This window comes from Castor canadensis, chromosome 9, assembly GCF_047511655.1.
Source record: "Castor canadensis chromosome 9, mCasCan1.hap1v2, whole genome shotgun sequence".
NCBI lineage: Eukaryota > Metazoa > Chordata > Mammalia > Rodentia > Castoridae > Castor > Castor canadensis.
The window spans coordinates 150,266,453-150,289,063 of NC_133394.1; the positions used below are offsets into that span (position 1 = coordinate 150,266,453).

A 22,611-nucleotide genomic window follows, 5' to 3' on the forward strand; every position below is an offset into this window, starting at 1 on the left:
GCCATCTGTGAAGGGGATGGAGGTAGTGATGGTTCAGAAGAAAGATAAAGCAGCTAGGAGGGCTGGCAGCGACTCTTGTGTAACAGATCTTTCAGTGGTGACCCTTTTTCTTCCCCTTGCTGGTGACAGATTCCCTTTCTGATCACGTCCTACACCCAGGAAAGACTCATTGCAGCTGTCTTCTTCAGCTCCCAGGAAAACTTACACAGTGATGGGGCCCTGTCACCAGAGACAAATGGCAGGTTCTAGGTCTAGCCAAAGAAAAAATTCATGGGCAGACAGACAGACAGACAGACACACACACAGAGGAGTCTTCATGAGCAGAAGTTTTCTTCATGAGAAGAAAATGTGAAAATGAGATTTACTGAAACAAACAAAAGTATTATTGAAGCAAAAGCAAAGTACACCCCCATAGATTGGCCAATCAAGCACCCCAAACACCCAGTCTCGGGCACCCTTATGTGTAGGGTTTAGTGACCATGCTGAGGGTGTGTACATAATTGTAGAAGTTCTTAGAATTGGGAGGGCATTTCCAAAAACTGGGGTATAGGGACTTTACCTAATCAGATGTCCTCAGAGCTAAGATGGCGATTAGAGGGGAGATGTGTACGTGAATCTGCAACTATAATGAAAAGTAGATGAGGACTCTGGTGACCTTCAGGGTTGGGAAAGTCCCTGTTGGGGAACCATTGGCCATTGTACTAAGAGAAGCCTCAACCGTGCTCAGTTGTTTCACTAGGACAGTGGTGAAGCAGGACGCTTGGCACCTGTTTTCTGGTTCCTTTGTGTTACTGTTCCCATTCTACCTGCCTATCCCTGCCAGCCCCTCTAAACAGACATCGCTGCTCCTGACCGTGCAGTGAGAATGGAAGGGTCAGGACACAGGGAAGCACTGTGGTGAAGAATGAACCGTGAGCGTGCCCAGTGATCGAGGCTGGAAGGAAGGACGGGGTTTGGTGTCATGAAGTATGAGCCCGATTTTGCTTTGTGTTAGCTTTATGATCTTATAAGAGTCACTTCTCCTTAACCTTCTGAGTTTCCTCATTTGTGAAACAGGAAATCTAACTCTGACTTGAGCTGGTGAGGGCAACCCCAGGGCTCGCACTTTTGCTGACAACCAGAGTGACAGAGGGCAACTCTCTCTCTCTATTGGACACCCAACGGGGAGACAAGATGCAGAAGAAATAAAAGATAAATGGCTCCCACATTAGCAAGAATGAGTCCCACTGTGAAGAGCTATGTACAAAACACATTTATTTTTAAAGTTCCCTTTATAAAAACAGGAAGAAGTGTGTGAAGTCACGTCAGTCACACAGTTAGGCACTGGGGTGTGGCAGGAGCCAGGGTCTCCTCCAGGTTCCTGGTTCCACAGGACTTAAAGGGATCAGTGTTCAGGCCCTTGTGATACAAAAGAGAGCGGGTGCAATGGAATTTCTGAGATGGAGTAAATGGAGCCCTTGACAGCCAGCATGTGGGACACTATGTCTTCTGCATGTGCAGTTTACATCCTCTAAGTCATATCTTAGAAACAAACACACGACCCAGGTGTGCAGGACAAAGCAAGTCTTTCTGTCTTCAGATGCTTCCCGGCTAGTCCAAGGCCAAGGCGCTGCTGGCCTTTTTGGCATTCAGAAAGTTCTTCTTCCTCCTGGGAGGAGCACGCAATGAGAACTCGGGCTCCTCTGGGCTTCTGAATATGAAGATCTTTTCACCTGTGTTTAAGACATCGATGGTTTCTGCGCCGGTGATGGAGATGGGTGCTGGGTCGCCAATGGGCTCCAGAGAGAGGTGTGGCCAACTTCCTTTTCCAGGGAACATCGCCCTCTCTCTGACAGGGAGGCATGTCTTCCTTAAGATGCTAAAGACAGAAAGGAAGATCAAATTTGACACTGCAGGGTTGTTAGCATCCGCCTAGTGTTCTGAGAGTTCCCGTGGAGAATCCTGTTTGGAGCTCTGATGTCCCCAACCAAGTGCTGTTTTAAAGAATTCTTTTTCTCTTTGGGCACCAGATTGCCCCTGTGCTGCAGTCAGCTGCAGTCAGCCCTTCCTGGCTTGTGACTGTTAAATGACCAGCAGTTTTCCTCTCCCACTGTCTTCACACTGGTAGCATGAGGTCAGCAGGGAGTATTTACACCATGGACGGGGACAAAGCTACCCATCCAAGCCTCCGCTCTGCACCCCACCAGCTCTATTCAACATTTACATATGCATTGCACAGGCCTCTCCCTAGCAACAGGCTCCCGAGACCTGGTTTCAGGCGACAGAAGTTAGGCAAAATGTGTCTGCAAAGGGACAGCATAGCACGTTTCGGGATGTCCTGCAACAGGCCTGAGCACCTGCATCCCTGGCTGCTCTGGGTGATGTGATGACAGCCCAAGAGCTCTACACAACCTGACAGCCGCACCCTCTCTGCCCCAGCCTTGCAGGACCTCCTGGAAGACATCACTGGCAGGTTTGCTGGCCCTCCCTAAGCAACATGGCTGATTCAGCTCCACTGTTACTACTGCTAACTCCTGCCCTCGCAGCTTATATGAACCTGAATGAGGATTCAGACCCAGCTCTGTGTGACAGCACCTCTCCCTCTCCCACCCAGCTGTCCACAGCACCTCTAGGCAGAGCAAAGGCAGCCACAGCAAGCCCCATGTCCAACCCATATCCACCAGCACAGCCCAGGAACGCTCCTGGTGCAACAGTTTACAGTCACAGAGCTCAAATTCAGTTTTCTTGATCTGGGCTTGAATTGGTTTCTTTTGCCCAATATCCTGAGTTCTGTGGGGCTATATTCTGAGAGTCTATTGGCAATGGCTCCCAGCTTTGTGGACAACCCACACAGCTGTTTTAGCACCTTCACCTTGGTGCTGAGAAATTATGGGAGGGACAGGACTTGGGTAGACACTGCCCTTTGACAGCCACTGTTTTTCAGAGCACATGGTGGATGTCACTTTTTTAAGTTACTGTGAATCTTCTCAATGTTACATTTCCCCTACCCCCCAAATCTCCCCTAGTTGGAACCACAGGAGACACTTGGCCAGTGGTTGGTAGTGATCTAAGGTCACTCTGGCCCTCACACCCCTCCAATCTCCAGGTATGCAAAGATCAATCAAAAGAGACAGGTGTGGAGTGGGAAGAGACAAGCCTGGGAGTTCAGGGACATTGGAGGGGTTTAACAGTCTCATGTCCCATGTCCCATGTCCCATGGCCACCGTTCACCAGCTGTGGTCTTGGGCTCTGCATCAGACCTTTCCAGGATCCAGTTTTATAGCCTCATTTTCTAGAAGGTTCAGTGCAACAAGAGGTGAAAGGGCTTTGGGAACAATAAAGTCTGAACAGCTAAAAGGAATTATTCTTTTTCTTAATTATATCTTATTAAAACCAGCTATTAGCTAAAATAAATACAGTAATTAAAATGCTAATAAGTGTGAGGAAACACACTGCCACAGCTAGCAACAGGCTTATCTTCAGCTTAGAATAAAGACTTGGGGTCTGGAGGGAAGGCCCCTGCTCCTGTCACCTTTGGCCTCCCCCTCCCAGCCACCTGTGTGGCCCATACCTCTCCTTCCTCCGGCGGGCCCAGCACATCTGATCTAGTCCTCTGCTCACCAGGTCTGCACGCAGCTTGCTCTCAAACGTTCGCCACCAGGCCTGGTGTTTCCTGATGGCAAAATGAATGGAATCTGTGGGTGATTAATGGTTCTGAATAGTCCCACAGGGGTCCATCCCTCAAGGTGACCTCTGCCTGAGCCCAGGAGCCCGGATTCCATCCTGGGATCTTCCACTCACTCAGTGCTCACCCTCCCAGCCCCTCCCAGGCCTGCTCAAGGTGCCATTTCTGCCCTTGTTCCCAGTTCAGGCAACCACAGACGGTGCCAGGTGATGTCAGAGGAGGGCAGTGGAAAGGTGGGAACAAAGGGAGGCAGGTGGCACATTCATGAAGAGCTGTTTGCTGGCTTATGTATGTCCATCTTGTCATGCCCCAGGGTGTGTGGTCTATGTGGACAGAATTTTGTCTTTGTCCTAGAGCCTAAGACCGCAGATGTACTGGGGGCTCGGGAAGTGCGTTAGAGATGCCAAACATGTAGAAACCACAGTGCAAGCTTGGAAGGTGGGCTGGACAGGGGCCTGAAGGCCATCAGCAGGTGTGTGACTCTAGGAGAGGGATACTGGAGTGTGCCAGGGGAGACTGAGGGAGAGCTGAGCGTGGGCCTTGGTGTGAACCAAAAAAGACCATGTGGAGATGAGAGTCCTCTGTTCTGTGGGACCCACCTGCCTTCTGGTGATGGAGACAGCTGAGTCCCATGCTAGGCGAGGCACACTTTCCCTCCAAGGCAGGGAATCTGCCTCTTGGGCAGTCAGGGTGCTCCTCTGACAGCAGAATCCCAGAGAGGCCTCAACCCACCATGTTGCCTTGGGCCTTCCCTTCCTTGGCTGGACGCTTGGGGGCTTCCCTGGATCCCACATGTCCCTGAGGACACCCTCTCTTGCTTAGTCAGTCAGTCATCTTCTCTTGCTTGAAACCCAAAGCTCTTAACTGACATGACAACCAGGTGTCAGGTGCTCAGGCTCAAAGGGTGTGACTGCCCCACTCTTAGGGGCCATGATGGGTGGCTGGGACCTGGAGAGGTCATCCAATCCACCTGGCCAGTGAGATTGGATGAAGAGAGGGCAGGCACATGTTCTACTCTTGTGACAGCCACCAGAGTCCTCCTTCCTGTTCCCAGCCTATCCTGTCCACCCTCCTTACCAGCCTCCCAAACTAAGCTGGCTGAGGGGCAGCCCCATGAACAAGGTCCTCTGACCATGCCCACATCCATCCTTCTCCCAGCACCCACTCCGTTCTGAGCACATACATGCCTGCTCTTAGACCAGCCCACACCACAGCCAGTCCTCTGACCACACCCGCATCCCGCCCCCTGACTGTGCTGTACCCATGGCCCCAGGACTCCTGCCCACTACACCCTTTGCCCCATGCCCCTTCTTCTCACCCCAGCCCCCTCTTTATGTCCTCTGTGTGTTTCTTGTCTTTTGAGTCAAAGACCCCTTTACAACTGACAAAAAGACACTGTCCCTTTATCAGGAAAAGCAGTGTCCACACGTCTGTCCGCACAATCCACCATTTCAGCAGCCTCCTGTGGGTCCAGGCTGAGGACGTGGGCTCTGCAACTGGCATTCTTCACTCTATCTGGTCCCCACGTAATTCTGTTCTTATGTGACACTGCTGGCTGCTCCCCAAACCTGCTTCACTCCATCCATACTAATCTTCCTGCTTTGCCTTATAAAGAAGCTTTTCTGACCAAATTCACGCCCGGACCCTAAAGTGACTGGAGTACTAGACGGTCACTAAAAATAACATCTATGAAGATGTGTGAGAGGCATGACCCTTAAATTGATCAAAATAGTAGGAAATAAACCTAACTAGTGGGATGGGGATATGGACACTGCTTCTGCTTCAGGTCCACTGATGATATTTTTCAATTTATAATGGGCTTATCAGGAAACAATCCCACAGGAAACTGAAGCACATCTGTACCCATGTTCTTACACATACAACACACATGTACACATAAACACAAATTCACACCCATGCTCTCACACACACTAATCCCACTAACTCATCACACACAACAGCACACTCATAAAATCCAGCAGATACTCAGGAGACAGAGATCAGGAGGATCTTGGTGTGAGAACAGCCTGGGCAAACAGTTTGTGGACCCTACTCGAAAATACCCAGCACAAAAAAGGGTAGCCTGCCTAACATAAGGCCCTGAGTTCAAACCCCAGTACCTCAAAAAAAAAAAAAAAGCAGAGAAAGAAATACAGCCAGATACTAGCAGCCAGTTTTTCTGGGTAATAAACCCACAGACTTTTGTTTTGCTGTTTTTTTCCCTTTGTGCATTTTTTACATTTTCCCTCATGGGCGTGTCTAACATACTTATGGCTGCAGGGAAGTTTATTTCCTTAAGATTCTACTTAAAATAAATTGATGACAAAATTAGCGTAGAACCAAATACTTGGGCCTCCCCAGTCTTAGACTCATGAGGCCTTCTGAGCAGAAGGGCCCAGCTGGGGAGACGCATGGGCCTGACCCTTCCCCATGCGTCTCCCTGGCTCAAAGGCATGCCTGGCTTTGACAAAGTCCCTGTGTAGCACTCACCGACTCCTGCCCAGGTCGGCCTGCTCCCCGCTGCCCTCGTTCTCTGCCACGTGGTCTGAATGTCTCTCGCTGGCTGAGTCCAGCAAGGCCAGCAGCTGGGGCTGGGAGGCTGTGGGCAGCACCACGCTCAGGAGCCGGTGCAGTGCAGCTCTGGGCACCATCGTCATCTTCAAGAAGTAAGATGCCAGCCTCAGCTCCTAGAGGAGGGGCAGATGGAGCTCAGGTCCTCACTGTCTCTGTACTTGATGGACGGCAATTTTTAACTGATTACATTCTTAGGCTTTATGTTCTGGGGTGATAAAGTTTTTATTGGCTCAGCTTGGCAAACATGATCTGATCTCTTTGGTCAGCAGCCTCGGCACCCATGGCATTCCTAACGGCTGGTCCACCCCTTCCAACTCAGCTCATTTGGCAGTGCTCAAGGCAGCTCAAGAGAAGCTTTGGACAGCAGCAGGGCAGTCAGCAACCTTTCTCCTGATCCTGATCAACTCAGACCAGGTGGCTCTGGAGGAGCGGCACAGGCTCTGGGAACAATGAGTGTCCCTAAACCAGTGGATGACTGGAGACACTGCTGCATCCACACCCCAGAACCCCACTCAGTAGCAAAAAGCCACAGATGGGTCTCACAGACGTTCATTATGCTAAGTGGAGTTCACAGTGTCCACAGGTCCCAGGCTGCACGACCCCATGTGTGTTGCACTGCAGACTGCACAAAATGTGGAGCTGGAGGAGAGACCTGTGTTGCCAGGGGCTGGGGACAGCACGGGGTCGGGGGACAGTGTGTGTGGCTCTGAAGGGGCAGCACAGAGAGGCCCTGGTGAGGCAGAAGCTCTGCTTCTTGGTCCTGGTGGTGGTTACGTGAGTCTACTGCAAAAGAGTGACTCGTGTCCACTCCTGGATTGGATATAACACACAGGTGACAGCTTTACTAAACAGGGGGATGCGAACTCCCACCACAGGTTCTGCAACTTTCTGTGAATCCCACGAACTTCAAAATACAATTTAAAAAAATATCTTGGGTTGGCGGAGTAGCTTAAGTGGTACAGTGCCTGCCTAGCAAGCATGAGGTCCTGGGTTCAAACCCCAGTACCACCAAAATACAAATATGTCTATATATCTGGACTCTGTGACCCAGAAAACTTGCACTGGGCTCCCAGTGATGCCATGGGCCATCCCTTATTTCTCTTTATTCCTTGCTTCCTCACCTATAAAATGAAGACAATTAACATTATGACTAGGTTTGGTGAGGACAGAATGAACTGCGGCTTGTGCAACTGCCCAGTGTCACAAAGACACAAGTAAGTACCAGCCAGAGTGACCCCAGGACAAGCATGCTTGCTCACTTCTCCAATCAGAGACTTTGCCTGAGATTTTATGTGGCAAAGCCAGGACAGGGAGATGCTGAGTGGCCGTGAGCTCAGGGCTGCAGGCTGCAACTCGTTTCTGTGAGAAAAAAAGTTCATTATTGGGGACAAGAAACAGAGGAGAGAGGTGGAGAAGCAGGGCCTGGGGGAGTCCATGTACCACCCTGCTGTCCTTTAGCTCAGGTCTGTTTTTCTGGGTGACAGTGAGGGGGCTGATACATTTCATTTTATGTAAAATAGCGTCATATTTGCATGAAGCCTATGCACATCTCCCGTATACCATCCGTCATCCCTAGTGACTTCTAACACCTATGACAACATGAATGCGACAGAAGTCACGGGTACCTATAATAGTTTAGGGAATAATAACAAGAGAAGTCTGTGCCTGTTCAGCAGGGACACAACTATCCCAGGCCTAATACACAGCACACAGCCACAGCAGTGCAACATTAAGAAAATCCATCCATGATTGGTTGAACCTGGGGCCATGGGAACCAAGCCACCCGCTCTACTGTGGCTGCTGCCGTCCACACCGACAGCAGCCACTTCCTGCCAGGCCTCTCCCTGGGCTTCTCACGCACCCACCCTGCAGTTTCTGAGGTGGGCGGTCATCCCCTCCCCACAGCTGAGGAGAGGCGGGCTCTGGGAAAGGAGAAGTACCCCACGGGCAGGGCCAGACCCAGTATTGGATATCCTCTCACCTGGCTGCACAGGTTGGCAAAGGTGTCATTCTCCTTGTTTTCCAGCAGGTCTTCCAGCATTGCACTGCTCTGCTGCTCCTCCCTCACCCTAGACAGAAGACAAGTCCACACGGCTTTGCCATGAGGGGATGCTGCGAGATCACCTCGTTGTTTAAATGACAAAGAATGACAGGTCCGGGCCATAGATAGAAACCATGAAAGCTTTGCTTTCCTTTCCTAGTCTGGTCCCCTTCCAAAATAGCATGTCTGGAGGGCTCACCAGGAAGGAGGGCTGTTTGGTGAGAAGCCCCATGGGAGGTGCAAGGAGGCTGCTCCAAGGCCCCATGGGTGCTCTATGATCCCATGTTGAAAGTTCTGTGTTGGTCCTCACAGCCAGGACCAAGAAGAACAACACCTGAGGTTCATACCCACTCTGCCCTGGGCCGAAGCAGACCCAGAGCCATTGTCCACAGATGGCCATGGGCTGACTGCAAGTCTGGCATGCACCTTGCCACAGGGGGATTCCTGACTTCCAGACCAGGGACTCTGCTCCACTCCAAGTTGGCCAGTCAAAGCTGGCACAGCAGATCCGCCCCTTATTCCATTTGCCCTTATGACCCAGTGCTTCTGCAGCCACAACTCCAACCCAAACTTCTCCAGGAGCAGGGGAAAGCCCAAGCCCAAAACTGCAGTCGGAATCAGTCAGCACCTCCAAGCATTTGCCGTCATCACACACTCTGCTCCCCCATACGGTTATTTCAGTGGAACTGAAATGCACTTTGACATTGTATTGTTACAGGGAACAGCAAAATCAAATGAATTAAAATCTCCTGTAATCTCATCACCCAGAAATGACAGCCATGAAAATTGGGTCTGTTTCTTTCCCCACACCGTGAACAGTATATAGCTTTGCATCCTGTCCTGTCCTCATTGACATTTCATTCACATGGAAAACTAGGGAGCTGTAGGAAATTATGTCTTTCCAAGAATTCTTAATGCCACAGGCAAAGGCTAATAGTCTAACATTCATTGCAAAAGAATGCAAAGACCAAAGAAGGAAGGCTGGGGTCTGTTTCATAACTCTCCAAGAGCAGGGTGTAAAATGATACACCTATAGGGAAGTCTACACAGGGACCCTCTTGTGCCAATCACAACTTCTGGTTTTAATGATGTCTTATGACTACATAAGATGTGACCAGGTAGGTGGGGAAGCTGGGTGAAAAGGGATCAACCTGTACTATTTTTGCAACTTCTTGGGAGTCTATAATTATTTAAAAGTAAAAAGTTAAAACTATTATTAGTAAACTTTTAAGGATGCAAAATGAAAAGAAAGGAAGCATAGAAAGGTGCCATGGAAGAAGAAAGATGACACCTCCCAAAGCTAGCAGCTCGTGCCCAAGCAGCTTACACAGGAGGGTGAGAGGCCAGGTACCACCCAGGGCATGGGCCACGTGGCCTACCTCTGTTGATGGTGCTCCAACAGCTTCTGGCTCTTTCTCAGGGTTTGCCGCAGGATGGCAGAGACCTGCCTTTCAGAGTCCACCTCCCCAGCCTCGCTCAGAAGCCTGGGCCCATCGGCAACCCACTGCTGCCAGCTGGCCAGGGCCTGCTGCTGCTGGGTCACCTCCTGCCGTGCCAGCTGCTCTTCCAGCTTCCTCTCCAGCTCCTGGAGCTCCTGCACACAGAGGAGGTGGAATGAGGCCCACTGCAGAAGGCGAGTGATGAAAGGACAAAACCTGACCTTGTGGCATGGCAGGGCCCCTGTCCAGCTGTGCCCAGCTGTGTGGTGTGACGGTGCCATGGTCTCTCACAGTGCCATGCTATTCCCTCCACCTGTGGGCCTGTCCATCTGAAGAACTCTAAGTCTAAGTCTCCTGATTTTCTAAGAAGCTCCTTGTTGGTGGGCTCCCCGTGTCCCTTGGGAGACATGGACACCCGTGCTTCTGTGCCACTCATGGCACTTGCATGTGTCCCAGGTTTATGGTCACCTGCATCACTAGCCTGCACATTTTTGCTGTAGTGAGCTCCCCAGGGCAGGGCTGAGTCTCCTGTTCCATCTGTGTCATGATTGGTGGCTGCCACCTGCTTCTGGCTTCATGTGGGACTTGTGCCTGCATCTGCCATGGATGACAGCTGGGCTGGGATGCAGCCACCATAACAAATGTCAACGGCACCTACAGCATATCACAGGCTTTTTGTATACAGACAGCGCCCAACTAAGGATGGCTCCACTTAGGATTTTCGCTTTTACCATGGTGTGAAAGCAACATATTTCGGTGGCAAGCACCCTGTGAATTCTGAATGTGGATTTCTCCTGGGCTGTTGATATACAGTTCAGCTCCCCATCCACCATGTGGTCACGAGAGGAAAACAGTGCTCTGTGCAGCTGAGCAGGCTGAGGGGGCGTTTAGTTTATGTTAATTGTACAAAGCGGTTTCACCATGACATTTCACGCATGTGTATTTTGTGCTTTGATCAGATTACGCCCATTGCTCTCTCTTCCCCCTCTCCACCCCCTACTAGTCAACAGCTCCCAGGTGCCACCTTCATACACAGACACAATGTATTTTGATATTGTTCACCTCTGTCATTCTTTCTCAATGCCCATCTCCTCCCCTCTCCAAACAGTTCCACAATTAGAATGTTATATAGATAAGCCAAAGTAATCCTGAGCAAAAAGAGCAATGCTGGTGGTATTGCAATGCCTGACTTCAAACTATACTACAGAGTCATAGCAATAAAAACAGCATGGTACTGGCACAAAAACAGACACACAGACCAATGAAACAGAAAATGCACAAATAAGCCCACACAATTACAGTCAGCTGATTTTTTTTTTTTTTTGCAGTGTTGGGGATTGAACCCAGGGCCTCATGCATACAAGGCAAGTGCTTTTACCACTGAGCTACATCCCCAGCCTCTAGTCAGCTGATTTTTGACAAAAGTGCCAAAATCCCAAATTGAAGAAAAGACAGTCTCTTTAACAAATGGTGCTGGGAAAACTAGATATCCATACGTAGAAGACTGAAGCTAGAAGCTAGACCTCTATCTCTCACCCTGTGCCAAAATCAAATCAAAGGGAATTAGACACCTTAAAGTAAGACATGAAAGCTGAAATTGCTGCAGGAAAACCTAGGCCCAGGCCTTGGAGAATGTAGACACATTTAACTGTTATTCACCAGACTGCCCCATGAGGCCATAAGTGGAAGGTGGGGTGAGGGATTCAGCCTTAGAGGTCATGGATGGGTTTCATCAAGGAATGGTGGTCCTTGATCCCCTTAAAATATGTACAAAATGGTTTGCCTTTCTGCAAGGGGCCAAAGTTCACATCAAATTCTCAAGAGTCCCAAAGTCCCCTCAAGGCTCAAAAACACTCCACAAGAACCAAGATGAAAGAAAGATAGGCAGAGGGGTGCAGCATGACTGTCCAGATGTTAACACGGCTAAGAGCCTGAATCAGAGGCCAGACCTCTGCCTCTGGGATGCCAGCCAGCCCCAGCTGGCAACAGAGAGCTCAAACCCGAGCCTGTCCATGTCACCAGAGAGAGCAGTGGAGCATAGAAGACTGGCTTTCCTAGGACCAACTTGGAAAATCCCGGGTAGGAACAGAAGACAGGAGGATAGTGTCCTGTAGTTGGTTACCTGCTGATGGTGGGGCTCCCAGAGTGTCAGGTCAGTCCTGCCTCTCCCTCCCCTCAGAGGCCTGCTCTCACTTGTCCATCTGCCTGCCACTTAGCACAACTGGAATCCAAAACTCAGTTCTGGAACTGCGCTCTTTAATGCTCATGGAAGAAGCAACAGTGACAATGACCACAATGTTGATGATGGCACCATCACTTACTGAGTGACAAAGCTGTGCCGGATTTGATTCATAGCACTTTTATATGAATTAGTTTATTTAATCTTTGTAAAATACCCCGAGGTAGGAGTTTTTTATTACCCCATTTTATAGATAAGGTAGCTAAGGCACAGAGTATAATCACAGGGCTAAGGAAGAGACATAGTCAGAGAGATCTTCTGTTTCTCCAATTCTGGAACCCAACTCTCAGCTCTCCGGCCTCTAGTAAGCACTCCATGGATATCTGCAGATGGTAATGACGACAATGATGGATGGATGGATGGATGGATGGATGGATGGATGGATGGGTGGATGGGTGGACGGGTAGATAGAAGGATGGATAGATGAGTGGATGGAAGATAGATCGATAGGTAGATATTCAGGCTGGATGAGACATGGCCCTAGCTTCTGAAAACCTATAGTGTAATGATGGAGACAGCTGTGTACACATAGTGGTGGGAAAGTGCCATATCTGAAATCCCAGAGATCCAGATGGGTTTATGAGAGCACAGAGCTGGGAGAGACCAGCCCTGCTCAGGGGGATCCTGGGTGGCTACAACACTTGGGCTTGCCTTAGAATATGGACAGGAGTTTGCAAGGAGGTGTGACAAATGCATTGTAGGAGACATCTCTCAAAGGGGCAGATATTGAATGCCATGGCAAAGATGTAAGGTTGAGATGCCTAATGTGATGCTTTGGCATAACGAAACTCATTAACATTGGCAAGCCATTTTTCATTTGAGGTCTCATACGTCAGAGCAGTGGAGCTGGTGGCAGAAGCTGGGCATGAGAAAGTTCAGGCAGAATCAGCTGAGGGTGACTAGTGAGGCACGTGAGCCCTGAGGTGGAGGGAAGAATGGAGAGGGGCCATTGGGGCGTGGGGAAGCGGATTCTTGCTGATTTCAACTGAAATGCAAAGACAGAGAGTACAGTTCTTCTGGGGTGACATCATCTGTTCAGAGTAAGGCTACCCCGATTTAATTTGCCATCATTACCACTTGGCCTTCGTATGGGACTGTACCTTGCTTGTGTTCCAATTTCACAAAATGAGCCTAAATCGTTCATCGAATGAGGTGCACTTGATAGTTTTCTTAGGAGTCATTTCTTCCAAGGAATTTCATTTCATGCCTTTTTAATTCTCCAGAATGCTAACAGCTTAAAAGTTCATTCCCAACAGGAAAGTGGTTTACACAGAACAGTCACGTTGCAGATGAAAGTCTAACAAAATGCAAACCAAAGGTGAGGTGCACCACTCCTTCTGTCTTGCCACCGGCTACATAACACGGTGCCACCTGACTTATTCCCAGCTGCTCCCAGTTCAGGACACACGGACTCTCCTCTTCCAAGCAATCTGGAGATGAAGCTTCGACATTACTTAAGAGCTTTGAGATCAAGTGGAAAAGGTAGGTGTTGTGTTCCCTAGGCACTAACAGAAATCAGGGTGCTGGGGGGCTGAACTGAAATGCTGCTCCTGGTGTCCCACTCTGCTCCTCACTCATCACGTGACCTTGAACCTGTTCTTCACTCTCCAGGGCTCACCTCCTCCAACTGGACATTCAGGGTAACAGCCCACCTCCATGCTAACCACCTCAGAGGGCGCTGCGAGCTGTGGGTTTGGGGTGAGTGCTGTCTTGAGGGTCCCTCTTGCTGGGGGGGCTTCATCTTGTATGTTAAATTCAGTACAATACTTCTGTATGTTCTGAAGTGGTCATGTGGGTTGTTTTCCTCCCGTTAACCTGTTAACCAGGTGGATATTCAAATGTTAAGTCAGCCTTATGTTCCAGAGATAAGCTCAACCTGGCCATAATGTATTCCCTTTTGTTTTAAAATACATGGATGGGTTGTGTTAACATTTTGTTCACAAATTGTACATCTATTTTCACAACTAAAATTGTTCTTATACTACTCATGTCTGGTTTTGGTGTCGAGGTTATCTGAGCCTCATAAAATGGAATTACAGAGTCCCTGTTTTTCTAACATCAGGAATAACATGTACACGTGATTAGCAAAACACCCTCAAGTCTGGCGGACCTCACATCTGAAACTTGTTGGGGTTATATGGGGGGGCAGATTTTTTACTTCTGATCAATTTCTTCCACAGCATTAGAACCATACAGACAGTTTTACTACTTTGTGATTTATATCTTTCTAGAATGTTTCCCATTTCATATGTTTTCAGAGTCATCTCCATAAAGTTGTTCATATATTCTCTTGATGTCCTCTACACTGAGCACATCAACCACATTCAAGTTTTAGGTTTCCTTCCCTTTCCCTATTCCTCCCGTGCACATTCTCCCCTTCGTGTGTGACCCATGTCCGATAATATTACTGCATTTGTTTTGGGTCTATAATCCGCAAATGAGGGAGAACATGAGATTTCTGGCCTTCTGAGCCTGGCTAATCTTGGCAGAAGCCACTATGGGAAGGGGACCGGGAAGTAGTGAAGAGGTCTGGTAAAGATGAACCAATGTGGGTTGCAATACACAAGTGCATGGAAGCAACGCTAGGAATCTCTCTGTATAGCTATCTTTATCTCAAACTAGCAAAAACGCTATGTCTTTCTTATTATCTCTTATGTTTTCTCTTCAACAAAATTGGAGAACAAGAGAGTGAAACAGGTTTTGCCGGGAAGCAGGGAGGGGTGTGGGGGGCGGGGAGGGGTGGGGGGAGTTGGCCCAAACAATGTATATACATGTAAGTAAATGTGAAAATGATAAAAATTTTAAAAATTTAATAAAGAATCTCCTATTGAAAACTTAGAATTTGAACTAGAAAAATAAAGGGGTAAGTTTTCATTTTCAAAACTAAATTCATAGCTGTCTGTAAAAAAGTAAAACCTTACTGCATCTGCAGTTACATTGCTTTTTAACTCCTGATGTTATTTATTAACATCAGGAGTTCTAAAGATCTCTTTCTAAATGGTCAGTCTTTCAGAGATTTGCATATTTTACTAGACTTTTAAAACCTTTTCATTTTACTTGTTGAAATCACCATAAGGAATGAACTAAAGTAGAAAGGAGAAAAATGCAGGGGAAGAACAAATTTGGGTTGTTATATATATGTACAGGGAAATGTCACAATGAAACTTCCTGTGTAGATATTTTAAATAAACAAAAATGTCTTTTTCAAAAACAAAGAACAGGAAGGTAAAACAGGTCCTGTCTGGGGATTGGTACCAATTGGGGTAACAGGAAAGGGTGGAGGAGGGTGAATATGGTGTAAATATTATGTACTCATGTATGAAAATTGGAAAATAAGACCTAGTGAAACTCTTCCAGGAATGGAGAAGAAAGAATAAAGGGGAATGATGGAGGGGGTGAATTCAACCGTGATATATTGTAAGAACTTTTGTAAATGTCACAATGTACCCCCAGCACAACAATAATATAAAAAAATAAAATAAAAATTAAACATTTCTCACTCTACTAATTCTCTCTCTGGGGGATTTGTTTTCGATTTCATTTATGCTATGTTCCTTCCTTTTGCTCTCTACCAGTTCATTTGTTGCTGTTTCACCTGTAAATTCTCATAGGATCTTAATTGTGAGCCTTCCTTCTTCCCTAATGGATGTTTACAGCATACATCTCCTTCTAAACACTGAGTTAGCGGGACCCCACAGTCCGCAGTGTCACGGGCACATCATCGTCTGCCTCAAGTATCTTTAGATTCCTACGATCTCTTCAACCCAGGAATTATTCGGACGTGTGTTTGTAAATTTCCAAAGCACAGACTTTTATAACTATCTTTTTTAGCTGATTTGAACTTAAGCGTCCTTTGTCAAAAGGTGTCAAAACGGTTTACGCCAGTTATTTGTAACTATTCCAATGGTGCTGAAGAATGCATGTTGCTTAGCTGTTGGCTGAGGGCTTCTGGGGGTGCACGTGGAGACCCAGCTTCTTCAACGCGCTCCTTGCTTTACCTATGCTTCACTTGTGTTCAATCCATCCATCCATCGATCACACTGACACTGCCCACTCTGGTGACAGATTTACCAATTTCTGCCCATTCTATCAGTGTTTCTTTTTGTTGTTTTGAGTCTTGTACTAGGTACGTGCAAGCTTAGCATCAAAGCTTTAAAACACCAAGCTAAATTTTGCTCTGGGTGAGTAAAACGTTGTAATTCATTTTTGCATTGACTTTCTCTCTCTTCCTAATTTCATAAATCATTTTTACATTCTCTGCTGGTCATTGACATACTGAAGCCTTCAAAGGCATTATTTCTCATTTCTCCTCTAGATAGGTCATCTTGACTTGCTTCTTATGTGTTCGTGGCTTTTTTTTTTCCCCACCGAGAGCTGAACTTAATCCGTGGAAATCCTAGCTTCCAACTGAGGGTACTTTTCTCTGGGGAGCATTTGACTTTGGACCAGGACAGTCAGCCAACCAACTTGGAGCTCTGTGAACTTCACTGATCCCCTTGGAGATGTCCTGAGTGGCTAACCTGCATCTGGATTCCTTCTTCACCCAAGCAGAAGCCTGGGATTTGAAATCCACAGGGAGAACTGGCCCACCCCTGGAGCAGGCTGAGACAGACAGGTTCTGGCAGCAGACATCTTTCCTCCCAGCCCTCACAGGGTGTTCTACTTCATCAGGACACCCCATACTCACCTGCCCTAGAGCCCAGAGTTGCTCCCCAAGGCAACCCCTGTGCCCAGAGCCAGTGGCTACGGATTATTCTCTTTTGAGAATAGTCACAAAGCATAAAAAGTATATATTTTTTATCTGCCCATCCCTGGACATGTTAAAATTCCTGCCATGACCCTTCCTCTGTGATAGCCTTAAAACAGCTGGCACAGTGCAGGGAGCATGGTGTTTGCCAGGGTTGGACTCTTCAGAGTCTACTGTCATTTATTATTCTTTAAAAGGAAGTACAGGCCCCATACCCTGTCCTCTGGGATAGTCCATGAGGGTGACATCATGGGTCCACGCCACATGTTAATTGGGTTTCTGGTTCTTCTCATTGATAAGCCAAACAGTGTTCACAAAGAACTTGACCTGTCACCAGCCCAAATCTCACTTTCTTTACCTGAGAACTGAGCATAGCGATAGCACCTCCATCACAGCATGGTACGGTGTGTGACAAGGGGCTCACTTGTAAACCAGCATGAAATTGTCACTGGTTCTTAAATCAAGTTAAATGACAACCTTAAGAAGAATCACTAGTGCTTATGTGAGGACTTCCATTCAGGACATCTTGGTGCCCACCCACGCTACCAGCTCAGTAACTGTGAGGTCTTTTTCTTCATGGTAAGTAATTACGCAGTAACAAGTAAGATACAGAATTTTAAGATCAATACATAAAGAGCCTGAAATGAGTCCTCAAAATGGTTATCCCCATCGCATCTGTTTTATGGATGAATGTATTCACCTTGAAAGAAGGGAGCATGTTTAGAATTATAAACATAAATAATCCAATACACGACTGCATTTTGGATGTGCTAAGCCAAAAGATACAGTTGGTTTTTGTAGCACCAAAAGAGAAACGACACTGCCAATGAAACTATGACCCATGCCACTGATTGGAAAATCTGTCCATCTCGGATGTGGAAATTCAGAGACAATGAGCAAGAGTGTACAATGTTCTTAAATAAGTCCCTGGCTTGGTCCCCACCCTTGCCGTGGAGCACAGACAGGACAGGTGCTTCCTAGCCCGTTCCTTGAAGAAGAGACAGCACCAGAAGGAACTGAGGGTGCTGGGGCCCCCTGCCTGCACTCACCGGACTGTGGGACTCCAGGATCCGGGCACAGGCCGATGCGGTCAGTGTCTCTGACTCACTCAGCAGTTCCAGCAGCAAGTCCTGGATGCTGAGCAGGGCAGAGCAGGCCGACAGGGTCTCAGTGGCCTGGGCTGCCTTCTGGAACTGCAGAGCGACAAGTGATTCTGCAAAGTGCGCCTCCTGGGCCTCCAGCTGTTGCACCCTCTCCTGCAGCAGTTCTCCCCGCACCTAGAGGGGACACAACCAGAGGGCAGGGTGTGGGGGACAATGAGGTGAGCCAGTGCCTTCCAGAGAGCATCAGCTCAGGATCTCGAGGGCCATGAGTGCCACAGGTGGATAGCGAAGACTGGGGACACTGCAGGGAGCCACCAAGGCCCCTCACTTCTGAGGACCATGGGTCTCTGCAGGGAGCCACACTCTTGTTCTGTATTTACCATCCTCAAAGGTGAGCGAGCCCCGCTGCTTCCTGCTCAAAGCCTTCTGAGGCTCCCGTTTCCTATGTGATGAAGGTTCACACTTCTCACACGGCTCTGATGTCCTTTCACCTCAGCCCCCCATGCTGGGGCCCTGCCACATTACCCCACTGTACACAGTCACAAAGTGTCTGTGGCTTCTGCCTTGTCCCTGGCTGAAGAGCCGCCCATCCTCATCTTCCTGCTACTTGTCCTTTGGGTCTCTGGTTCCCACCTAGCCCTGGTGAAGCATCTTGACATGGGCACAGTTGTCACCATCTTCTCTAGCTTCTGTCATTCCACACTCACCAGACACATGCTTCCCTCCTGCAGGGAAGAATTTACCAAGGGGCTTGGTAAATTCTTTGTCGGTGCCCCTCACTCCCCTAAGCACTATACACTGTTCCTTCTGTCCTTCGTATGCTTTCTGCCCAGACAGTACTACAGGTATGACATCACTGCTCTCAGATCTCACCACTTGGGTCCCAAAGGCAGGTCCCCAAAAATGTACCTGTCCTCGGCACAGGGCGCCAAACACAACATCCCTCTGAAGTCCTTTGTTTTATCTTTAAAAGTTTCTAGAATGTCATTCACAACAGCCAAAAGAAAGAAGCAAGCCAAGTGTCTCTGTGTGAACAAATGGATGAGCAAAACATGGCACGTCCTGCACAGTGGAATATTACCCAGTCTTGAAAAGGAAACTGGACTTCTGCTACACCAGGGATGAGCCTTGAGACATTTGGCCAAGGGAAATACACACACTGGAGGCCCCTGGTCAGATCTGTGGAGACAGAAGGGAGACCAGTGGTTGCCAGAGGCTGGGATGGGGGATGGGAGTGTCATTTAACAGGGATGGAATTTCAGTTGTGCATGATGGAAAGGTTCTGGAGGCGGATGGTGGGAGCGGCTCAGGACCCAGTGAATGGTCTTATTTCAACTGAGCGGCACACTTAAAAGTGGTCATGTTGGTAGGTTTTATGTGATGTCTTTTTTATCACAATGAAAATACTGACGATAAGGCTTGTGAGGGCTCACTGTATGTGAACTGGTTTTAGTACCCACACTGTCATCCAGGTAGTCGGCATCAGGAAGAACGTGGATGCAAGGCAGAGGTGGGAGGGCGGCAACGGCCCAGGCCCGCTCTGAGGCCAGCCGGCCCTCCGACACCTGTCCTGGGGCTCTCAGAAGGACTTGGGCCTCGGTGAAGGGCTCAGGTGCACCTGGGATCTGCTCGTCAGGAAGCGAGATGCCCCGAGGAAGGCGGGAGGGCTGTGGGCAGGGAGAGTGAGGCCACCCTGCCAGAAGGGCACCAGGGGCTTCTTGGTGAGAGGGTGACTGGAACAGGCCCTGGGGACAAAGGGCTGGGAATGGAGCACAGTCCTGTGGAGACGTGTGCCAAGGGTGCCCGCAGGTCTGCTCATGGAGAAGCCCGCCCGCGCAGGGCCAGAGGTGGGCACAGGCTCCAGATTTGCTTATGCAAACACCTTTAATGTGTGCTACAAGAACGACGTGGGCAGTGACATTTTAGGCATTCTTGTTTGGAATGCTTAATTTGTTAATTCCAGGACTGTAAGACTGTGTCTCTAAAGAGGGTTTGAATCCTGAACTAAAAGAACTCCCAGGAAAGGACAAACTGACATTGCTATGAGGTATTGATGACAATCTGGAAGACAGAAAAGTTCATTTCTATGCCTGGAAAGATACTATCTCCCAACCCCTCCATCTCTACAAGCAGAGAAATATCTCACACAAAGGGCTCTGCTTTATTCCACTCAGCCTGGGATTGTTCTGTTACATTTTGTTCCAGGTTGGTCTGTTATCTCTTACGTACAGGCTTACCATGGAACTAGCTGGGTGACCCAGGCAAGTTGCTTGACCTCTCTGAGTCTCACTTTTGCCCATGCAAAGCAAACAACAAAGCAATGGGAAACACTGCTTACTCAGTGTCCTGTATCTAGTGAGCACCTAATGAATTGGAGCTGGCATCATTACTACCTCTCTAATTTTTTTATTATTGCTATTAGTATTGGAATTATTAGATAGGGACCTTTTTGAGTTGCACAAAAAGAGATAAAAATAACGCATTGCCAGTTGGTTTTTCTACTCTCCTCTAAAAGGTTTCTGCTGGAGGAGAAGCTCAAGTAATAGAACATTTGCCTAGTAAGTATGAGGCCCCGAGTTCAAACCCCAGTATGGCCAAACAGCAACAACAAAAACCTGTGAAAGGGTTCTTTGTGTCTAATTATATAATACATACACGATGTAGAAAATCTTAACGTTGGCGATTCCTGAGTGAACGGATTCAAAAGAAGCGTGTACTGTTGTCTTCAGAGCAGAGGGAAAGGTGGGGAAACAAAATGGAAAGCAGAAGCAGCAGTGATCTAAAATGTACAGAGTGGATGACTGAACAGCAAAGGACCTGAAAGACCCCAACAGCTGAGTTGTCAGCCAGACCTGGAGGGAGCAAAGAAGTAACACAACACACACTGCAGGGTCCCCCAAGTCTCAGAAAATGCAGAGATCAGGTGCATGTACAAGTGGGGATAAAACAAGAAAGGGTTGAGCTGCTCATTAAGAAACAGGTCCCTAGAACTTCCCCCACCAGCCTCTACCCTGCAGCCTCCTCCCCTGCCCTCTTCCAGTAGATGACACTTATTCCCTGGAGGTTTCTGCACTTGAGAAGAAAGCTGTGCACATCTACAGGTTGAGGCTCCATACTGAAACTGAGGGTTGCAGTGGAGTTTCCACACTGACCACTAGATCCCCAGCTCTCTGCCCACTGGGCTCCCTAAAGGCAGGGCGGCCAGGCTTTTACCATCAAGGCAGAAGACTGAGGTGTTCTTCTCTCGGGACTCCAACTCACCTTGAAGGAAGCTCTGAAGACACTTACACGGAGGTTCCCCAGCAGAACACTCATTCCAGTCACTCCAACGTGAAGGTCACAGTCTACAAGCCCCACCTACAGGCTCAGAACCCCTAGCCCCTCTCTATGAGCAAACCACCAAGAGCCCCCAATCCTGGGAAGGCTCTGAACAAAAACAGAAGTGACAGTGATTACACAGGAACTGCTTAAAACATTCTCAGAGGGATATAGACAGGGACGGAAGCCTCAGAACGATAAAAGCATGCTTTTGCTTTAGGAAGAGCTCATGGGTGGGGAGTTCTTGAGGAATAAGGAATGGAAGACATAAGGGAGAGCCAGGTGTGATGGTGTGTACCTGGAATCCCAGCTATGCAAGAGGCAGAGGTAAGAGGACTGTGGTCTGAGTCCAGCTCTGGGCAAAAATACAAGACACCATGTGAAAAATAAACTAAAGTAAAAAGAGATGGAGGCATGGCTCTACTCAAACTCTAGTACCACCAAAAATCGTTTTTACAAAACAAAAAACTCAAAGGTTTGTAAGGTAAAACCTAGACCATCTCTCACAAGCAAAGCAAGGAGACAAATAAAAGGAAAACTAAAGAAAGGGGGAGGTCAGTATCTGAATATTCAGTTTTAGAAAGAAAGAAATTTTCAATGTAAGGTCCCAGAATCCTAAGATTGGTCAAACCATCAATCGGTCAAGTGTGAAGGCAGAATAAAAACAAAATGTTAACTATCCCAAGTGTCCCTTCCCAGGAAACTAACAACAGAAGGATTTCATTAAAACAAAGAACAAGTCAGGAGAGCAAGGGACAAAGGGAATTGTTGGCATGATCCAAGATGGCCGTATGTGAGGTACAGATAAAGATGTCCAAATAGAGCACACCAGAGATGGAGCCGACAGAAGATATGTGTGATGGTCCTGATAAGATATTTGGCCACCTGTCAAGAAGTGGACTGAATTTGTGGTAAATTCAGAGAAAACAACCAAAAGAGAAAATAAATGCAAATATTAACCCCCCCCAAAACCCCAAAAGTTGTACGGGAATGATAAGATCAGTTTACTCTATGATGTGCAGGTGGATAATATTTAAATAATTGTCATAATAGTAACCATAAATACTGATCTAATTATGTTGAGAAGTGGGGGAGGGACTCAAGTGTGGTACAGGTTGAGAGAAGAAAGTAAATCCTTATCTTCCTCAAAGAGCAAATAGGTAACTGTAAAGCAGGGAGATCCAGAAACAGCAAGGTAAGCAAGCTCTTTACAGACAGGGAGATACACACCACAAGGTTAAGCTCAATAGTGAGAGACTGTTAACTCTGGGGATTGAAAATATGTGTGTACGAGTATGCATGCATACGTGTGTGCGTGTATGTGTGTGTATATGTGTATTTGTGTGTATGTGTGCGTGTGTATGTGTGCATGTGTATGTGTGTGCATATGTGTAGTCTAATAAAAATACAAAATCACATTTTAAATGGCAATGTAGTGAAGAACTGTCACATGCAAATCATACAAGGGCACCCATAGTAATCTGAG

General features: G+C 47.9%; 1 protein-coding gene across 6 annotated transcripts in view; it reads right to left on the reverse strand.

The window, feature by feature from the left end:
• Positions 1–1,226: 1,226 nt before the first annotated feature.
• The window catches only part of Evc2 (EvC ciliary complex subunit 2), a 112,005-nt gene continuing 90,620 nt past the window's right edge, over positions 1,227–22,611 (reverse strand). For 2 of the 6 annotated variants that reach the window (XM_074042646.1, XM_074042645.1), the window contains exons 18-23: positions 17,754–17,981; positions 9,659–9,873; positions 8,220–8,307; positions 6,155–6,351; positions 3,551–3,652; positions 1,227–1,858 (exon numbers count right to left, since the gene is read on the reverse strand). In XM_074042646.1, the coding sequence (XP_073898747.1) occupies positions 1,591–1,858; positions 3,551–3,652; positions 6,155–6,351; positions 8,220–8,307; positions 9,659–9,873; positions 17,754–17,981 (1,098 nt within the window). In that variant the 3' untranslated portion in view covers positions 1,227–1,590. Of the gene's footprint in view, positions 1,859–3,550; positions 3,653–6,154; positions 6,396–6,421; positions 7,598–8,219; positions 8,308–9,658; positions 9,874–17,753; positions 17,982–22,611 lie in introns of those variants that run through there. The other 4 variants (XM_020178365.2, XM_074042647.1, XM_074042650.1 and 1 more) reach the window with 4 other exon arrangements.